This window comes from Acartia tonsa, chromosome 2 (assembly GCF_053477335.1).
Source record: "Acartia tonsa isolate MP-2025a chromosome 2, ASM5347733v1, whole genome shotgun sequence".
Taxonomy (NCBI): Eukaryota; Metazoa; Arthropoda; class Copepoda; order Calanoida; family Acartiidae; genus Acartia; species Acartia tonsa.
The window spans coordinates 37873076-37889963 of NC_137261.1; the positions used below are offsets into that span (position 1 = coordinate 37873076).

A 16888-nucleotide genomic window follows, 5' to 3' on the forward strand; every position below is an offset into this window, starting at 1 on the left:
GCCTCCCATAAGGTTTAGGTAAAGGTAAAGCACTTTGTTTTCAATTTATTTAAAAATAAGATGGGGCGGGCTATATTAACATTGATTGTAGCGTTGTGTGAAGAATATATAAAAAAAAAGATTTTCTGAGCACGCTACTGAGTTACCAGGACTGTGGTGATGGAAGCTGTACAGAAGGATGTAAACCTGATGCCTGTACACAGGATAGGATACATCAGGTACTATTTGTTGAGAGAGGGGCAAGGGAAATTCAGACAGGGCTTGGCAGCCGCGTTTCACCCTGGCATAAGCCTTAAATATATGTACGTACAAACATTTTTAAGCTAAAAAAACTTTTTCTAATCAGACGGGTTGCCATAAAAAAGGTTTAGACATTCAGCTAAAACTTAAGATTGTGTTTTAAAATGTCATATAATTATTACACAAAGGAAAAATATATTTGAATACATTTCTTCATGTAATTTCTTACCGCTTACAAGGATGCATCGCAATCTAAGTTTGCAAAGAAATTGCGTAGGAAAATTGTATCTGGAATCTTGTTAGTACACCACACTAATATATTCCACATAAATTTTCTTATTCCAAATGTTTCTTTGAAATCTATTTGTATGCTGAATTCAAATTATTACACAGAAAGCAAGTATACTTTAACTTATTTTACATTACCGCATTTTTGTTGTTCAATTATTAGCTACTAGCGGCTGCGGCCCTAGAGGCCTCTAGGGGCACTTGAGGAGGGGAGAGTCAAATTTGATTATCCAATTACTATATTAGATTTGAAAAGAAAAAGTAAAAAAAAATTTTTTTGGGGGGGAATAATTATTTTTTTTTTTTTTGGGGGGGGGGGTTCCTCCCCCCCATTTTTATTTTTAGTTTAAAAAATGTTAAAAAATGAGAACCCGATCGGTTCAGCGGTTAGCGAGATCCTTCGGTACAAACACACAGACACACAAACAAACAGACACACATCCTGTTACTTTAGTATAAGAATAGTTTCTTAGTGCACCTGGGGAAGAGGGGACATAGGCCTAGAAATTATACTGGTCCCCAAAGTTTCATGAATGCGTTCTCTCATTTGTTGACAAAAACCTTTAGAGATGCTTATTAAACCATGTTTGGGTTGTACAAACTAGAAGTGCACAAAATTTTCCACCAATTCTATAGAAGGGAAATTATGTTTATTGGAGTTGGGGGCGCACATCAATTTATCTTGACCATCTATAGCAGACATTAGTACCCAATTAGTGACTATTTGATTGGCCTTTTTCTGTTGTTTTTGATGTAACTCTTTTTTTTCTATACTTCTTATATATGTACTATTTAAGTATTTTTAAAAGCGAAGCTTTTCTATAATTAGGGTCGGTCCGTCCGTCCGTCCGTACGTCCGTCCGTCCGTCCGTCACGGATAGCTTTTTTCGTTAATTTAGACATGTTAGAATTGTCCTATCGATTTCAAATTTTGCATGGTGATTCCTTTAGTAGTTAGGTACGAGTTAGAAAGCGTAGCAACTCTATAATCATTACCAAAATGTCCGTACGTCCATTTTAAACATGTTGATTTTTTTACTTTTTTAATTAGTTTTTTTCGTTAATTAAGGCATGTTAAAATTGTCCTATCGATTTCAAATTTTGCATGGTGATTCCTGTAATAGTTAGGTACGAGTTAGAAAGCGTAGCAACTCTATAATTATTACCAGAATGTCCGTACGTCCATTTTAAACATGTTGATTTTTTTAACATTTTTAACAACAAATTTGTATGTGACCTAATTATCCGATTGGTCTGATTTTTGGTATACTGATTCCTGGGACAACAAAGTACAATATTATAAGCGAAGCAACTCGATAATCAAGTCCTAAAAATGTAAGTATGTCCTTAATCATTTTCCTGTATCAAGCAGTTTTTCAACAAATTTACTTACAATTTTGCTTTGACTCTTATACATTCGCATTCTGATTATTCAGTTCTGACATTATACAAGTGTTAATGTCCGTTTGTCCTACCGTTTCAGAGCTTCGCTTTTATGGATGTTGTCATCCTTGTTACAATTCATTTTATTGACTTATATAACAGGAAAATTTGAAAAAAATTATTTTAAAATTTTTTTTTGGCCCAACTAGATGTAAAAGGTATATTAAAAAAAGATAAGTTTTTGAGAAAGAAGGTTAATATAAATTCCATTTGTAGAGTTCCTGCTCTTTTAGAGCTACTCTGTCAATAGATTATTTCACCTATTTTTTTTTAAACAAACATTTAAGTGTTTGTACGAAAAAGCAAACAACCTTAGAATCACCGACAGACAAAAGGACAGACTTAATGGCGTGCTGTATGGCGGTGTAAAAGAGTGTCAACAACCCATCCATTTCAAATGGGTTATGGGGAATGCCTGCCTTTTCCTATTTTGTTTCCTAATGGTTCCCCCCCATTCCCTGGTTAATTGCTGCGCACGTTAATGGTCATACACTAACATTTATAGAGTAGATTCGTCACAATTTCTTTGGTCTCTCCGTCAAGAAAAGTTAACTTAGATTTTATTCAGGATTGGAGAAATGTGAGTTGTATCCTGAAATCCTCGTGCCGTCCTGTCTGTCTGGAGGAAGCTGGACAAATATATTATGATGGTGATGTCATGTCACAAACTTCTTGTCAGATATGGTATTAAAACATTTTTATTTTTCCATTGTCTTTTCTTAAATTATGATAGAGCTTAGTTATAATAATGATCAGTAATTTGATTTGAAAAGAAAAAATAAAGAGAAATAATTATTTCTTTCGGGTATAGTCCTTTCCACGACATCCCTCCATAAGGAGCGATCCTTGTATTTTTCACAGTAGCTTTTCTTCTATTTCTAGCCCCTGCGGGGGGCTCTAACCCTGCGGGGCCAATTACCTAACCCTGTGGGGCAATCACCTAACACAATATAACCTAACCTAACCTAACCTAAAATAACCTATAAAAAGCCATTTTAAAAATACGAAGAATCGCTCCTTATGGAGGGATGTCGTGGAAAGGACTATACCCCTTTCTTTCTTTTATAGCAATTTAGAAGCTTGCATATTATAATTGATGTTGAGATTTTTCATTGTTCAAAGGTTCTTTTTTTCTTTGCCTGTTACTAAACTCATGAAGTAAAAACTAAAGCTTTTACATTTTTTAGTGTTAAATAATTTAATAAATACGGCTGATACTCAAAAAACATTAAAAAAAAACTATTTAAATCAGGGTTTTAGTTGTTTACAAAAAATATAATAATTAAAATATAACAACTACTCTATAGTTTTGAATATTGTGCTTCTTATAACAACTTACAACATTTTAGTGAATGCCTGAATAATGCTAAAGTTTGTGAAAACACATGTACTGGTCCAAATAATTCTACTGATGGTTATCAAGGTACTGTTTCTTTTTAACGAACAAGAACTATATTATCCACATCTATTATATAGTTCACCACATTTCAGTTATCCAAAAACTCTACCCTAAGGTGAATTGTGGAGTAGCTTTAGTATCTTTAGATAATTGGAATAATTTGTAATATGTATGCAAGTACAATTCAAATTTCATATTTTTTTAAAATTTTTAGAAAGTTTCTACAATGCAAGTGACATATCCTTGTTACTAAGTTGTAGAGAAGGTTGGACTGGATGGATGTCAGCAAAATATCCTATTCAAGACATAACTCCTGTCATTGTAAGCTTACTTACTTATTTTATCAATTATATAATACATTCAAAAACAAGTTTATATTCATATTTTAGATTTAGGGAAGGATATTTTATTTTAAATAAGTAAGAGTTTACCTGAAATTAAAGTTTTTAAAAAATTGTTTTACAATAATGTATATTATGAAAAACAATAGATTTTGTCTCAATATCATCTTTTTAAAAATATCTTTCTAGACTTTTACATGTATGACCTATTTCTTTTAGCCTAAATTGGATTAAGATTTTATATTATATCTTCTAGTTTAATTATTGTTTCATAGTTGGTAGATGGAAGTGTACCTGGATGGTGTGGCCGACAGGAGATATCCAGCATGGAATGCAGGCAATCTGGAGCATTAGATCAGGCAGGATAATCTAGTAATTAGTATTCAAGGTCCAATTTAGAAATTTGTTTTAATTGGCTTTATTTAATTTCAAGCAAACTACATATGCATTATACAATTTACTAAAAATGTAAAAACAAACATTTTATGGATTATATATAAAAATCAGGGCACAGACTGTATGTCAACTGGTCTAAAGCTTCCCTGTCAAGGAGAGGACTGTCAAGATATGGAATTTAGAGTTAAATGTTCATGTAAGTTTTATATAAATCCATTCTTTCTGGCTTTCTATAATTATTACATATATATAAATAAGTATTATATTTTTGTTCTTATCTGTTTATAAACATTTAGATAAGTTATTTTTAGATCCAAAGTTATATTGATCAGTTTTACAAAAAAAATAATCCTTGAAAGTTTTCTTGTTAAGAAAGTTAAAAACTTGGATTATCTTCTCTCTTTCAAAACTTATTTTAACTCTTTATCTCATTCTGACGTTTTTCTTTCTATATTTAAAATGAATTTCTATCATTTAATTAAAACAAGAACATATACATTTCATAGTTATCTTAACTTGACTCGAAAATCTTAATTATTCAAAGTAGAGTTAGTAAAATGTATTAATGAAAACTTGAAAACTTTAACAATGAGGAAAACCATTTCAGGCAAGCTGTCTCAACTGGTAATGAATGTAGAACTTGAACAGAATGGAAGTGGGTGTAAAGAGGACAAATTCTATCCAGACAAAAACATCTGTAATCTTTACTACTCCTGCAAGGTAAGTAGATGTAAGTAGGAAAATTCTACCCAGACAAAAACATCTGTAATCTTCACTACTCCAGCAAGGTAAGTGCATGTAGGTAGGAAAACAGCTGTCTTCTACTCATTACTCATCCAAGTACATAAAGAGGAAAAATTTTACCAAGACATATACATCTTTATATTTGTTTTCTTTATTTTTATGGAAAAACTGACACAAGCCTGCAAAATGTTTATATTATGTTTAGGCCACAAATGGTCAGATAAATATTATGGAACATCGATGCCCTGAACATGAATTATTCTCTAAATTAAATGGGAGCTGCCTAAAATCTGACCTGGTCACTGCCAACAGACCTGAGTGTCAGGAATACAAATGTTAGAAATATTTTATATTAAGATTAAACTTTATTTTGAAAACTTTTGAAAGAAAATTACTAAAATCTTTATTCAAGAAAGGAAATTCTCACCCAAAACAATCAAATTTCTGTTCGTATTTTCTTAGGTAAACTAAATTTCTATAATTCAATATTCTGGTCAATTCAAATAGAAAGTTTTCTTTTTATAAAAATGGTTAAAAATTTACTGATTTAAAAAATCTTGTTTTTTACTTTTGAGCAAAAAAAGATATTAATTAACATTGTTAAAGAAGGAAGAGGAAGGTAAAACTGTGGAAGAAGATAAATGTGAGGAAATATTGACATTACTACAGCAGATTAGTGATAAGCTGGTCAACTCTGTTCAAGTTAGTGATGATGTGGCTCTTATTGGTCAACTCAATAAAATTAAGGTGATGTTTTTTTCTACAATAAAGATAAATCCAAAAAAATAAGAATATATATTAAATATATAAACATAACTATCATTCATAGATCTATAGAATAAATTGACATATCCTACAATACCCTTCTTTTTTCCTTTTATTGCAAAATTTTTGGTAGAAATTAAATCATTAGGCTTCAAACAAACATTTAATTGAATTATATTAAGGGTATCAAAGAAAACTTGGGACACCTGTTTGAAAGCCACCAAGCACTAAAAGTTGCCAATGTTTATGCTATCAATGAACTCCTAGAGGATACTCAGGTTACAAATGTACTGGAAGGTTCTAACTTTCAGTTTCCTCCTGACATGCCAGGTGTTTATTCAAAGCAGCAAATAATAAAAAAATACTCATTATGAATGTCAAAATAGGATGTTCTGAATTCTAATTTCCAAATGTGTACGCAGTTTCCGCGGTGTTTCCTCATCCTATCTCAATATTTACTACTAGCTAAAAAAGCTTCAAACTTAAAAAAATTGAAAACTAAAGTTTTGAATGTATAAATCCTTTATACGTTCAAAATTTTGAAAGTTTTGAAGTTTGAAGCTTTTTTAGCTAGTAGTAAATATTGAGATAGGATGAGGAAACACCGCGAAAACTGCGTACTCATTTGGAAATTAAAATTCAGCACATCCAAAATAGCCTATCTTCAATCCAATACCACTTTTGCTACTTTAAATAAAATAAATCTGTTAGAATTTCTAACTACCCTGTACAACTGTTCCGGCCTTCTGATTGGTCAGCAGTGTACCCAAATTAACGCACACATCAGCATAGCTGATGAATGTCATTCATTCTACCATTGTGACGTCACTGGAAAACTGGTTTTGAAAAATTGCGGACCTGGTACCATGTTTAATCCAGTTGTAAACATCTGTGATTGGCCATTGAATGTGTACAAGATAAGGCCAGAGTGTAAACAAGAACAAGCTGCTAGTACCACACAAAGGTACATTACCAAGTAGAAATACATCTATAATACAAAGTAGAAAAATGTCCATCCGTCCGTCTGTCTGAAGTTTAAGATCTTAGTAACCGCTGAACTAACTGGGCTCTACTCTTCAGGGAATATTGATACTGGTTCTGTAATTATGTCTCCTATAAGGACTTTGAGCTCAATCAAAATTAAGGACAAACAATTCTGTACATATGGGATATCAATTGAACAGATGTAGATAGCTTTAATAATTAAAAATCTGATTATTAACATTTTTTAGACCCTTAGTACCTTCAACGACTGTCCCATCATCAACCTCATTACCATCTTCAACAGCCTTCTATACTTCTGTATCAACTGAAAAATCTTCAACAACAATAAAGCCTTCAACAGCAAAAGCAAATCCATCAACATCTAAGCCAGAAGTTCTTTACACATGTACAAAAGATGGGTACGGTTTTTAAAAACTTAATTTTTAAATGTAATCAAAAGCTAAGTAAGCAGTCCTCTTGAAATTGCAAAGAAATTACTGTTACATTTTGTTTGCAGCACAGCTACCTCTTAACCTGTATATTCTGCCGACTGTTGGTCGCTCTGAGGTGCTTAAATGTACAGACTTTATGCATCTCAAAAACATGAAAAAATCTTAATTAGTATTTTAAAAGTATACAAATGTATATAAATGAGCACTGTACAGACTTTCTTGTGTAAATAATCATTTATGGTGCTTTTATATGCTCCAAAAGCTTTGCAATTACAGTTATGAGGAATACTGTTCTTTACCTAACTTTGCTAATTAATGAACATTGTAATTGTAAATATGTGTTCATTTGCAACAATTGAAAAAAATATTACATTTTTTGTTTAGTTTGTTTGCACTTCTACCCCAAGTAGACGATTCTGGCTTTAGTGCCTCTTCTTCAAGTGCTTCCAGTAAACCTAATTATGCCAGGTAAAAAAATCTTTTAATTTAAATTTAAATCGTATTATATATGTACAAATTTAAGAGTAAAACCAGTGTATTGGTAATAAAGTGGTTTTCAGAAAAGTAGGAAAAGACAGGGAGTAAGGGAGGGGACAATGGGCAATTAATTCAATATAAGAGTTATCAAAGAAAGGGCATGAAATCCAGTTTAATCCAATAAATTTGTAGGAAATTATAAAGGGATTGTTAATTGAATAATAGATTTCCATAGCATCATGTAAAGTAAAATCACAACTTGTTTTTGATGAAATATATTGAGGTTTTTGGTGCGATTTTTATATTAAAAGATTATTGGACCCGGCCAGCTGCTAGCAAGAATATGACTGCCCCTTTTTATTCTGTTTATTTCCCTTGCCCCTTGCCCCCACCTCCCTTCTCCCCCCCGTCTGCTACATTCCAAACTAACACAACGAGTGTTTATTTCCCTTCCCCCCACTTCCCTTCTTCCTTCTCAACGTCTGCTACATTCCAAACTAACACAACGAGTGTTTATTTCCCTTCCCCCCACTTCCCTTCTCCCTTCTCCCCGTCTGCTACATTCCAAACTAACACAACGAGTGTTTATTTCCCTTCCCCCCACTTCCCTTATCCCTTCTCCCCGTCTGCAATATTCAAAACATACATAATGAGTAGCGGCATTCTATGCGCAAGTCCCCAAACTCAGTCAGAAACTGCTAAATTCTTGCACATTCCCTTTAAGCCAGTCCCCAAAGTCTGAGACTCCTAAAAATTGAATATTCGATCCATTGTCCCCTCCCTTACTCCCTGAGGAAAAGATCATTACAGGATGTTCAATGTTTTGTATGTTTTCGAATAAAAACGGATCATAAACTGTTTTGTCATTCATCTCATTCCTGGCCAAGTATCTCTATAACCTGGACGTCTGATACGTCCTAATTGAAAAGTCGGCTTTGTAGCCGCGACAACCAGTTTTGTTCGATCCGAGATGCCGAACTGGTTTTAATTAATATCATATTTTTCGTAGAAAACTGGATATAATACGATACGATACATGATTTTTCAGTTCTAATCCAGCGGATATTAATTGTTTTCGAAATATACTGGAAAATAAGATATGATTTTAAAATTTTACTTTTTTTGTATGCACACATACAAACAAACGGTTATCATTAAAGAAAAAAAAATCTAGAAGAATAAGATAATCATTTTTTAAGGATTTCTGAGAAGAGAAAAGGCTCCTATGGCGGTATTGCAAATTTTGTGGGAAATGCATATGCTTTGCTTAAAAAAGAAATAGGTTAGTTATTAATAATCTTCCTTTGGCCTTTCAATTTGAATAATTTTTTTGGCATTTACATTTACATTTCAAATTTAATTACTTTATTCCAGTCCGTGGTAAATAAAAATAGATATAGAATACGTGGATATATTAACAGGGTAAAATTTGCCGCCAATTTAGTTGCTACAATAGTTCTCATTTATTGGTCAGTTCGTTGGTCAATGGGTCAATTTTTCCTACTGGAAGTATCATGTTATTAGGGTAAATGAAAATCTGGTGCAACATCCAAGTTATTATATGTCGAGTTAAGTAAATGATATTTTTGATTGTACATTTAAAACAAATTCTAATTCTTCAGATGCCTGGTCCCCAATATCAACCACACCTGGAGAATACCTGGAAATTGATCTGGGCCAGCAGGATGTTCAAATATTTGGTATCCAGGTGCAGGGCTCAACAGTGCTGGATGCTTATATCATTACCTACATTGTACAGTTTAGTTTGGATGGACAACAATTTTATGATGTTCAACAAGATGGTGAAACAAAGGTTAATTATTTATTATAAAGAAAATAGAAATCCAAGTCATTGCGTTTACAATAGGGCTCGACAGCAGCGTCTCAGCTGCGCCTGAGACTCAAAATTAAACTCGATTGTGTGCAAAAAAAATAATTCTGAAAAGATGGATTGTCTGTTTAGGAAAAAGTTCAGATATCCAGCTGAATTTTAAAGTTGTAATAAGGGTATTTCCCAAAGGCTTACACGCGGCTAACGCGCGGCAGCCGAGCCCTGGTTTAGAAATCTTTAAAGTTTATGAGTATAAAAGAAAATGATTTTTAATTTTCTTTATTTTAACTATATAAAGAGAGAACAATTTAAACACTTTAGAAGAAAATTCAGTATTCTTTAAATTTATTTTCTTTTGTAGATTTTTAATGGTCCATCAGATGTGAATAATCCAGCTTTGGCATTTTTTCCATATGGTATTACAGCTCAATTTATCAGGAATTTTTATACACAAAAAAACACTTATAGGTCGTAAATTTTTCAAGAAGATTTTCAGTTATTTTAAGTTTTGTTACATATTTTCATTTGTTGCCTTTTATTTAATTAGTACATAGTATCAAGTTAAATGTATTGTTATTTTTTTTTAAATTAATCAATTAATAAATACTAGCGGCTTCGCCCCTTGCCTCTAGGGGCTTTGCCCTAAGAAGTAATTAAAAAGAATAAAAAAATGATTGGAGATGCCCCCACTTCGATTTCGAAATTTTCCGGAAAAAAATGGAGGGGGGGCCCGGGGGGGTATTTTTTGTTTTTTGGGGGTTGGTTGTGGGTGTCCCATCCCCCAAGAAAATAGCCTAAAACCACCACAGGACCAGTAGGTATATTACCTGAAGAGTAGAATCCAATCGGTTCAGTTGTTACCGAGATCTTAAGGGACAGACGGACGGACGGACAGACGGACATCATTCTACTTTGTATTATAGATATGTGTATAAAATGTTACCTCAGAGTAATTCCAAAATCTTGGCATAATGATATAGCCATCAAGCTTGAGCTGTTTGGTTGTAATCAACCAATACCACTGCAACAATACTCTACAGGTTTCATATCCTTTTAATAAAGTAACAGGATCTCTGTCTATTTGTCTGTCTGTGTGTCTGTACTAAAAGATCTGGCTAACCACTGAACTGATGCTTCTCCTTTACAAGGTAGCTTCATATAGGACCTGGGAAGGTTAATAACGATTTTTGGGTAAAGTAACACCACCCTCTCAAGAGAAATCGCCCCTGGAAAAAACTGACCCCACCAGTAGAAGCTAGTAACAAATAAACTATCTTATAGGTCATAAAATTTTAATTAAGATTCCGTATTTTAAAATAAAAAAGTCTTTCCTGGACAAACAAGGTAAGTCTAGTTTAATTTAAAAGCAGGTCAACCGCGACTCAGCCTTAAATTTATACCCGTTTGGATGTTTTGAAATTTTTTTAAAAATAGGACTTGTTATAATTTGGTCAGGTTTAGACTTTCAGCTGATTTTAAAAATTGTTAAAGGTTGATTTCCTTGATGCCTACAGGCGGCTGTGGCTCAACTGACGAGCCCTTTTTCTTTATAATGTCTTTGATTTATATTAAAATAATACCACCAATTGATTGTATTGAGAATATGAATAATAGCTACAGGATAAATATAAATCATAATCATAAACACTATCATCAAATCGTTTTGGCCTTTAAAAATATTGCAAAATAAAAATAAGTTCTTTACTTAGATATCATTAAATTTCTAATTTGAAAAGATATTTTAGTTACACAATCTTCTTCAACCTCAGATTCCCCAATAACAACTTCATCTAAATCAACTATTACTCAAGGAATATAATAATTGTTTAAATAGAATAAAAATGTTTTTTATAAAAAGTCACCAAACCTTTTCATGAAAAATATTTTTTGCCAATCAAACCTAAATATACGGCCAAACGACAGACGTATATAAGCCCGGCCTTACTGTGCAATTTTCAATTTTATTATAACTTATTAGAGCCATACCAATTTATGCATATAGAAGGAGAACTATAAGCTATTAATTTGGATATTACACCAGATTTTCATTTTGTTAATTAAAGCAAACCATCTAGCGAGATAAAATAACGATTTCCTCCCCTTTCCACCCATCACCTACCCTCATTCTGGATGAATATCCCGACCAAATAATGACAGTGAAAATAGCAAGCTAACTTGACCAAAATTTTTCTTCTGGTTTACTATCCACGTATATACTACATCTAAAAACCAATAGTAATGAATCATTATTAATACTTTGTCAATAAAGTTGTCTAAAAAGTATTATTATCATTTAAAACATTTAAAAATCTACATTTATACCACATAATTGATAATTATAATGTGTAAAGAAAAAGAAATTTACTGGAATGTTGTGATTGTTTACAGTATTTCAAGCCCACCTCCACCATGCAGCAAGCAAAAGTAAGTTATTCGTATTTTAAGCCATAAATTTTTGTACAAGAGGTCAGGGAGGAAGGGAACATTGGGCTGTTTATTACAAACAGTCCCCAAAGTTTTTTTAATAACGTTTTCTTGTTCGTTGCCTTAACAACTATGGAAACTTATAATGAATTCTGATTGGTTGGTTCATAAAGTTGGGTGTCCAAATGTTTCAACCACTTATTTCTAAAGAAGGGGTAAATTTGTGTTCATTATTTGGGATGTAGATCAATTCATCCGCCAATGTTTTATCCCTTGAGGTCCCTGACAAGAAGTACTGATTAAAAACAAGGATGACAACATCCATAAAAGCGAAGCTCTGAAACGGTAGGACAAACGATCATTAACACTTGTAGAGTGCCATTACTGAATAATCAGAATATAAATGTATAAAATTAGAAACAAAATTTAAAGCAAATTTGTTGAAAAACTGCGCTAATACAGGATAATGTTTAACGACATACTTACATTTTTAGGGCTATAGAGTTGCTTTGCTTATAACATTGTACTTTGTTGTCCTAGGAATCAGTTTTCAAAAATCAGATCAATCGAATAATTTTATCATATAAAAATTTGCTGTTAAAAAAGTTAAAAATCAACATGTTTAAAATGGACGTACGGACATTCTGGTAATGATTATAGAGTTGCTACGCTTTCTAAATTGTACCTAACTACTACAGGAATCACCATGCAAAGTTTGAAATCGATAGGACAACTCTAACATGCCTAAATTAACGAAAAGAGCTAACCGTTATGGACAGACGAACTGACGGACGGACGGACTGACCGACCCTAATTATAGAAAAGCTTCGCTTTTAATAAGGCAATAGGGGTATATATTTATTTGTCTCGTAAAAAAGAATCCGAAACGGCCACGGTTAACAATTAATTGTCTGATGCTCAGAAAAATCAGACAAGCCATGATTTATTAAAAAGCTTCACCATAAGCATAACAATGAAAGCAAGACTATTCATTAATTTCTATAATGCAACAGACAGAAGAAAAAACTATCAGGATTAAAGAGGATAATTTATTATAATACCCTCTTTGGAATTTTTAGTATTCCTTTGTGCTTTAAGATATTTTGACTAAATATTTTTTCTCCATCTAACATTTCTAGAGAATTTATTCTTCGAGGCCAATAAAACTGTTATTAATTCCAAGGATTTAAAGAGATAAGACAATGGCAAATAAATCGATGTACATCCCCAATGATGATAGATAATTTTTTTTTGTAGATTACAATAAGTGAAAATTCAATATAATCTCCAAGGTTGTTAAGCTAACGAATAAGAAAACGTTAATATAAGACTTTAAAGACTAAAATAATAAATAGCCTGATATCCCCTCCCTCTCTGTATTAACTTAATACTTTTATTATACTTTTGCGTAAATCTGTCTATAATACAAAGCAGTTAATAATTTAATAACCATTTATTTTCATAGAGAGTACATATAAAAAAGAAAAGATGAACAATCATATATAGGAAAATAATTATTCTTTTTATCAGTCTGTGAATGGGAAATGCTTTGTGCATAAAAAGAATATTATTTATGAGCTAAAGGCTGCACAAAGGGTGCCCATAAAATAGTTTATTAACAAAAATATCAATTATTTTTTTTAGGGGGGGGGGGGGGGGAGCGGTGATAAACCATAAGGGAATAAAAAAAGGGAATAAGGTCTTTACAATTTAAATTAAATAAGGGGTGCTAACACCTCTACCTTGCACCTCTAATTTCATAATAGTAATCATCCCAGGTAAAAAATTTTATGTCAATCACATTTAACATTAAAATATTTTATCGGATATTTCCTTATTTGGTAAAGCGGAAATTGTTTTTAAGTTTGACATAGACTTTTTTTTGTAGAAACAAGGAAAACATAAATAATTTTTTCTTCTTCTGCTTGTTCTGTCTGTTGTACTTTCAGTTATTTTTCATTTTTGAAAAAAATCCATGTATAACAAATGAATTACTAATAAACATTTTACTAACTATTTTATTCTATGCCAGAAAGATTTCAATTGAAACAGGAAGATGACAATGTACAATATATTTTAGTGAGTATGACCTGCTGTTTGATCTACCATCTTCAGGCTTTACCGCGTCAACAACCTCAGCCAACTCAAATCCCGACCTTGTGAAAGACCCTGGACCAGATCTATCCATCTTTGCCAGAAATTACTTCAATTTTAATTCAAAGCCAGGTTAGTTGACCTTTGAACAAAGACAATTGTCTCCATAATGGGGAAAGCTAGAACAACATATTACATAAAGAACATTTAAGTCATATGTATGTATAGGAATAAAAACACCCTCTGAACACCTTATATAAATTAATGAATTGTCATGCCAATGCATTTCTATTTGTTTTTCAAGATATTAACAACTTTATCTAGTAAATAGTTGAAGAGTTTTGTTTTTAGTCTACAAAAATAATTAAGACTGTTATTTTGTTACTTTTCTGCTTTTATATAACATACTATATACAACAAATCAACCATTTTATAAATAAATTTTTTTTTCAAAGCTATACAAAATAGTTAAAAAATTTGAAAGAGTTCTTTTTGTTAGCAACCAAAATTGAGTTGAAGCAGCCAATATGTTTTGTGCTATGCTAAAAATTAATCTCATTTCTATCTAGATGCTTGGGCAGCCGGTCAAACAGACAAGTACCAATACATCCAAATAGACCTGGGAACCGTAACTCCAATGTATGGTGTTACCATAGAAGGATCAAGCTTCTATAATGCTTATGTTACCTCTTTCACAATCATATACAGCTCTGATGGGTCTAGGTATCATAAGATTTTGGTGCCTGATACTCAACAAGAAAAGGTATCAATATATTTGTTTAGAAATTACAAAGTTATTTTTCATTTACATATCTAAACCTTTTCTTCATACAACCAAACTTCGTATTGCTGGAATTTGGTAAGAAAGTAATTAAAAACAATTTTTCACAGGGTCTATTTTTTACCTATTGAAATAATTTGTCTGACAAAGAAGAATTGCCGTATTCTATGTATTTAGTCAATGGGCTAAGACTCGAACTCCTCACCTTTTTGACCAAAAAATCTTTGAAGGAAGAGCAATTCATTATTTTATTTTTACAGGTATTCCAAGGAAATCCTGACACTACAACACCAGTTCATATTGACTTCTTGACCCCATTTGAAGCCCAGTACATCAGGGTATATGCAAGGACATGGGTCAATCAAATAGCAATGAGGTAAAGATTTTGTATTAATATTTTAGAAGCAAAGTTGTAGCTCCTCTATTTTATTTAGATTACTTTATTGGACACACAGAAAACTGTCCCGAATTTGTATTAATTTTGAGGAACAAGACTCCGGTTACGTCATATTTTTCTTTCCCGAAAAAGGGAAGGGGGAAAGAAAAAAAGGGAAGGGGGGAAGAAAAAAGAGATGGGAGAAAAGGGGGTTTTCCCCATCTCTTTTGAAGAGATTTTCTTCCCCCCTTCCCTTTTTCGGGAAAGAAAAATATGACGTCACTGGAGTCTTGTTCCTCAAAATAAATACAAATTCGGGACAGTTTTCTGTGTGTCACTTTATTGCAGCCTCTATATAGTCTACAGTATTTTCTTTATTAGTATTCTGTAACTACACTTTAAATTTTGAATTTTAAGGGCGAATTTTTAATGATTCAATATTAGGTTGAAATTATTTGGATGTCATGAGTATGAAACAACAACTGGTAAAGAGACCACAGAACAAGTAATAACAACTGAAAAGACTACCAAAGGAAATTTATTATATTTGATAGTTGTATAAGCAAATGTTTTGGTTTTTTATTTTAAAAAGTCAAACTTATTAAAAGAAAATTTGGGTTTGTTAGAAAAATTCTTAAATTTCATAATCAATAAGTATCTAATTTAAATTTAAATTTATATTATCCATTTAAAATCCTATGATTGATGTAAACAAGTTTTCTTTTATTCATGATAAATGATTGTACAAGTAGCATCTACAGTGACAGATACTACTAAACCTTCAGAACCAGTAACAACACCACAACCTATTCATATTACTGAAACACCCCCACCTATTACAAGAGGTAATTTTCTTATATAAATGTAACAGGATGTCTGCCTGTGTATCCGTAGCTTAAGATCTAACTAAACACTGGACCAATAAGGTTGTCCTCTGCAGTTAGGCTTCTCCTAGCACAGCAGAAAACTGAAAAAAATGAGGCAGATTCATTTATGACTGTTCTATAGTATAAGTGGACAAGAAAAGTAATAAAGTATATGGATATGATCTAAAATATTGTAACCTTTTATTTTCTTATGTTCAAAAGTTTTAATATTCGGTAATAAGTATATTCTATTAACTACAATTTGTATATTGATTTAGAGCTGAGGTGTCTTAATGAACTTAACCTGAAGGAAAGAGTAAAAGCTACCTCTGTCTATAATGATGATTATAATGGTCCTAATAATGCTGGCATTGTCTCAAGGAATTTGATTATACTCAATCAGCAAAATTATCACTATGGGTGCTTCCTACCTGAAATTGTATTGTAAACACAAAATACCAGCTTTTTGACCATAAGGTTCATTTCTTAACAATAGTAATAAAAAATATAAGAAGATTGATGCCTGGCTTACAAATAGGCAAAGATCATTATCATTCACAGTTTGGACTTTCAGAAAATGTCATAAATCTTGAGATTAGTTTTCTGCAAATAGTCTAATTGAAAGGAACTATTGGTTTTAGAATAACAATATGGTCTTGAGATATTTGTTAGTACCCAATAATCATCACTTAAGGCATTTAACAGTGTTGATTTGTCCAATGTAATATTTTTTTTCATGGCTTTACTACTAAAATTGTAATTTGAAAGTCAATTGTAAATTGTAATCAAATTCATTACAGTACTGGTTGGAGACCAGAACATGATTCTTCAGATCAAGTGTTGACAATAGCATTGGGTGAAAACACACTTGTGTCTGGAATTCAAACCAAGGGTCTGTATAATTCTGTGTACTGGGTACAAGCTTTCCAGATCAAGTACAGCAATGACAGGATAAATTGGATGACAATCAAGAATGATGTTGGAGGT

General features: G+C 32.0%; 1 protein-coding gene across 1 annotated transcript in view; it reads left to right on the forward strand.

The window, feature by feature from the left end:
• LOC145311748 (hemocytin-like) overlaps nucleotides 1–16888 on the forward strand; it is a 78122-nt gene that overhangs the window by 13994 nt on the left and 47240 nt on the right. The window contains exons 19-44 of the mRNA XM_080150725.1: nucleotides 150–218; nucleotides 2540–2655; nucleotides 3321–3394; nucleotides 3585–3691; nucleotides 3987–4070; nucleotides 4219–4303; nucleotides 4715–4827; nucleotides 5057–5174; nucleotides 5456–5598; nucleotides 5799–5946; nucleotides 6328–6580; nucleotides 6849–7019; nucleotides 7437–7520; nucleotides 8729–8811; nucleotides 9152–9342; nucleotides 9722–9794; nucleotides 10305–10400; nucleotides 11106–11168; nucleotides 11709–11784; nucleotides 13865–14010; nucleotides 14448–14641; nucleotides 14920–15035; nucleotides 15480–15566; nucleotides 15786–15880; nucleotides 16180–16280; nucleotides 16700–16886. Of these exons, the coding sequence (XP_080006851.1) occupies nucleotides 150–218; nucleotides 2540–2655; nucleotides 3321–3394; nucleotides 3585–3691; nucleotides 3987–4070; nucleotides 4219–4303; nucleotides 4715–4827; nucleotides 5057–5174; nucleotides 5456–5598; nucleotides 5799–5946; nucleotides 6328–6580; nucleotides 6849–7019; nucleotides 7437–7520; nucleotides 8729–8811; nucleotides 9152–9342; nucleotides 9722–9794; nucleotides 10305–10400; nucleotides 11106–11168; nucleotides 11709–11784; nucleotides 13865–14010; nucleotides 14448–14641; nucleotides 14920–15035; nucleotides 15480–15566; nucleotides 15786–15880; nucleotides 16180–16280; nucleotides 16700–16886 (3073 nt within the window). The remainder of the gene's footprint in view (nucleotides 1–149; nucleotides 219–2539; nucleotides 2656–3320; nucleotides 3395–3584; nucleotides 3692–3986; nucleotides 4071–4218; nucleotides 4304–4714; nucleotides 4828–5056; nucleotides 5175–5455; nucleotides 5599–5798; nucleotides 5947–6327; nucleotides 6581–6848; nucleotides 7020–7436; nucleotides 7521–8728; nucleotides 8812–9151; nucleotides 9343–9721; nucleotides 9795–10304; nucleotides 10401–11105; nucleotides 11169–11708; nucleotides 11785–13864; nucleotides 14011–14447; nucleotides 14642–14919; nucleotides 15036–15479; nucleotides 15567–15785; nucleotides 15881–16179; nucleotides 16281–16699; nucleotides 16887–16888) is intronic.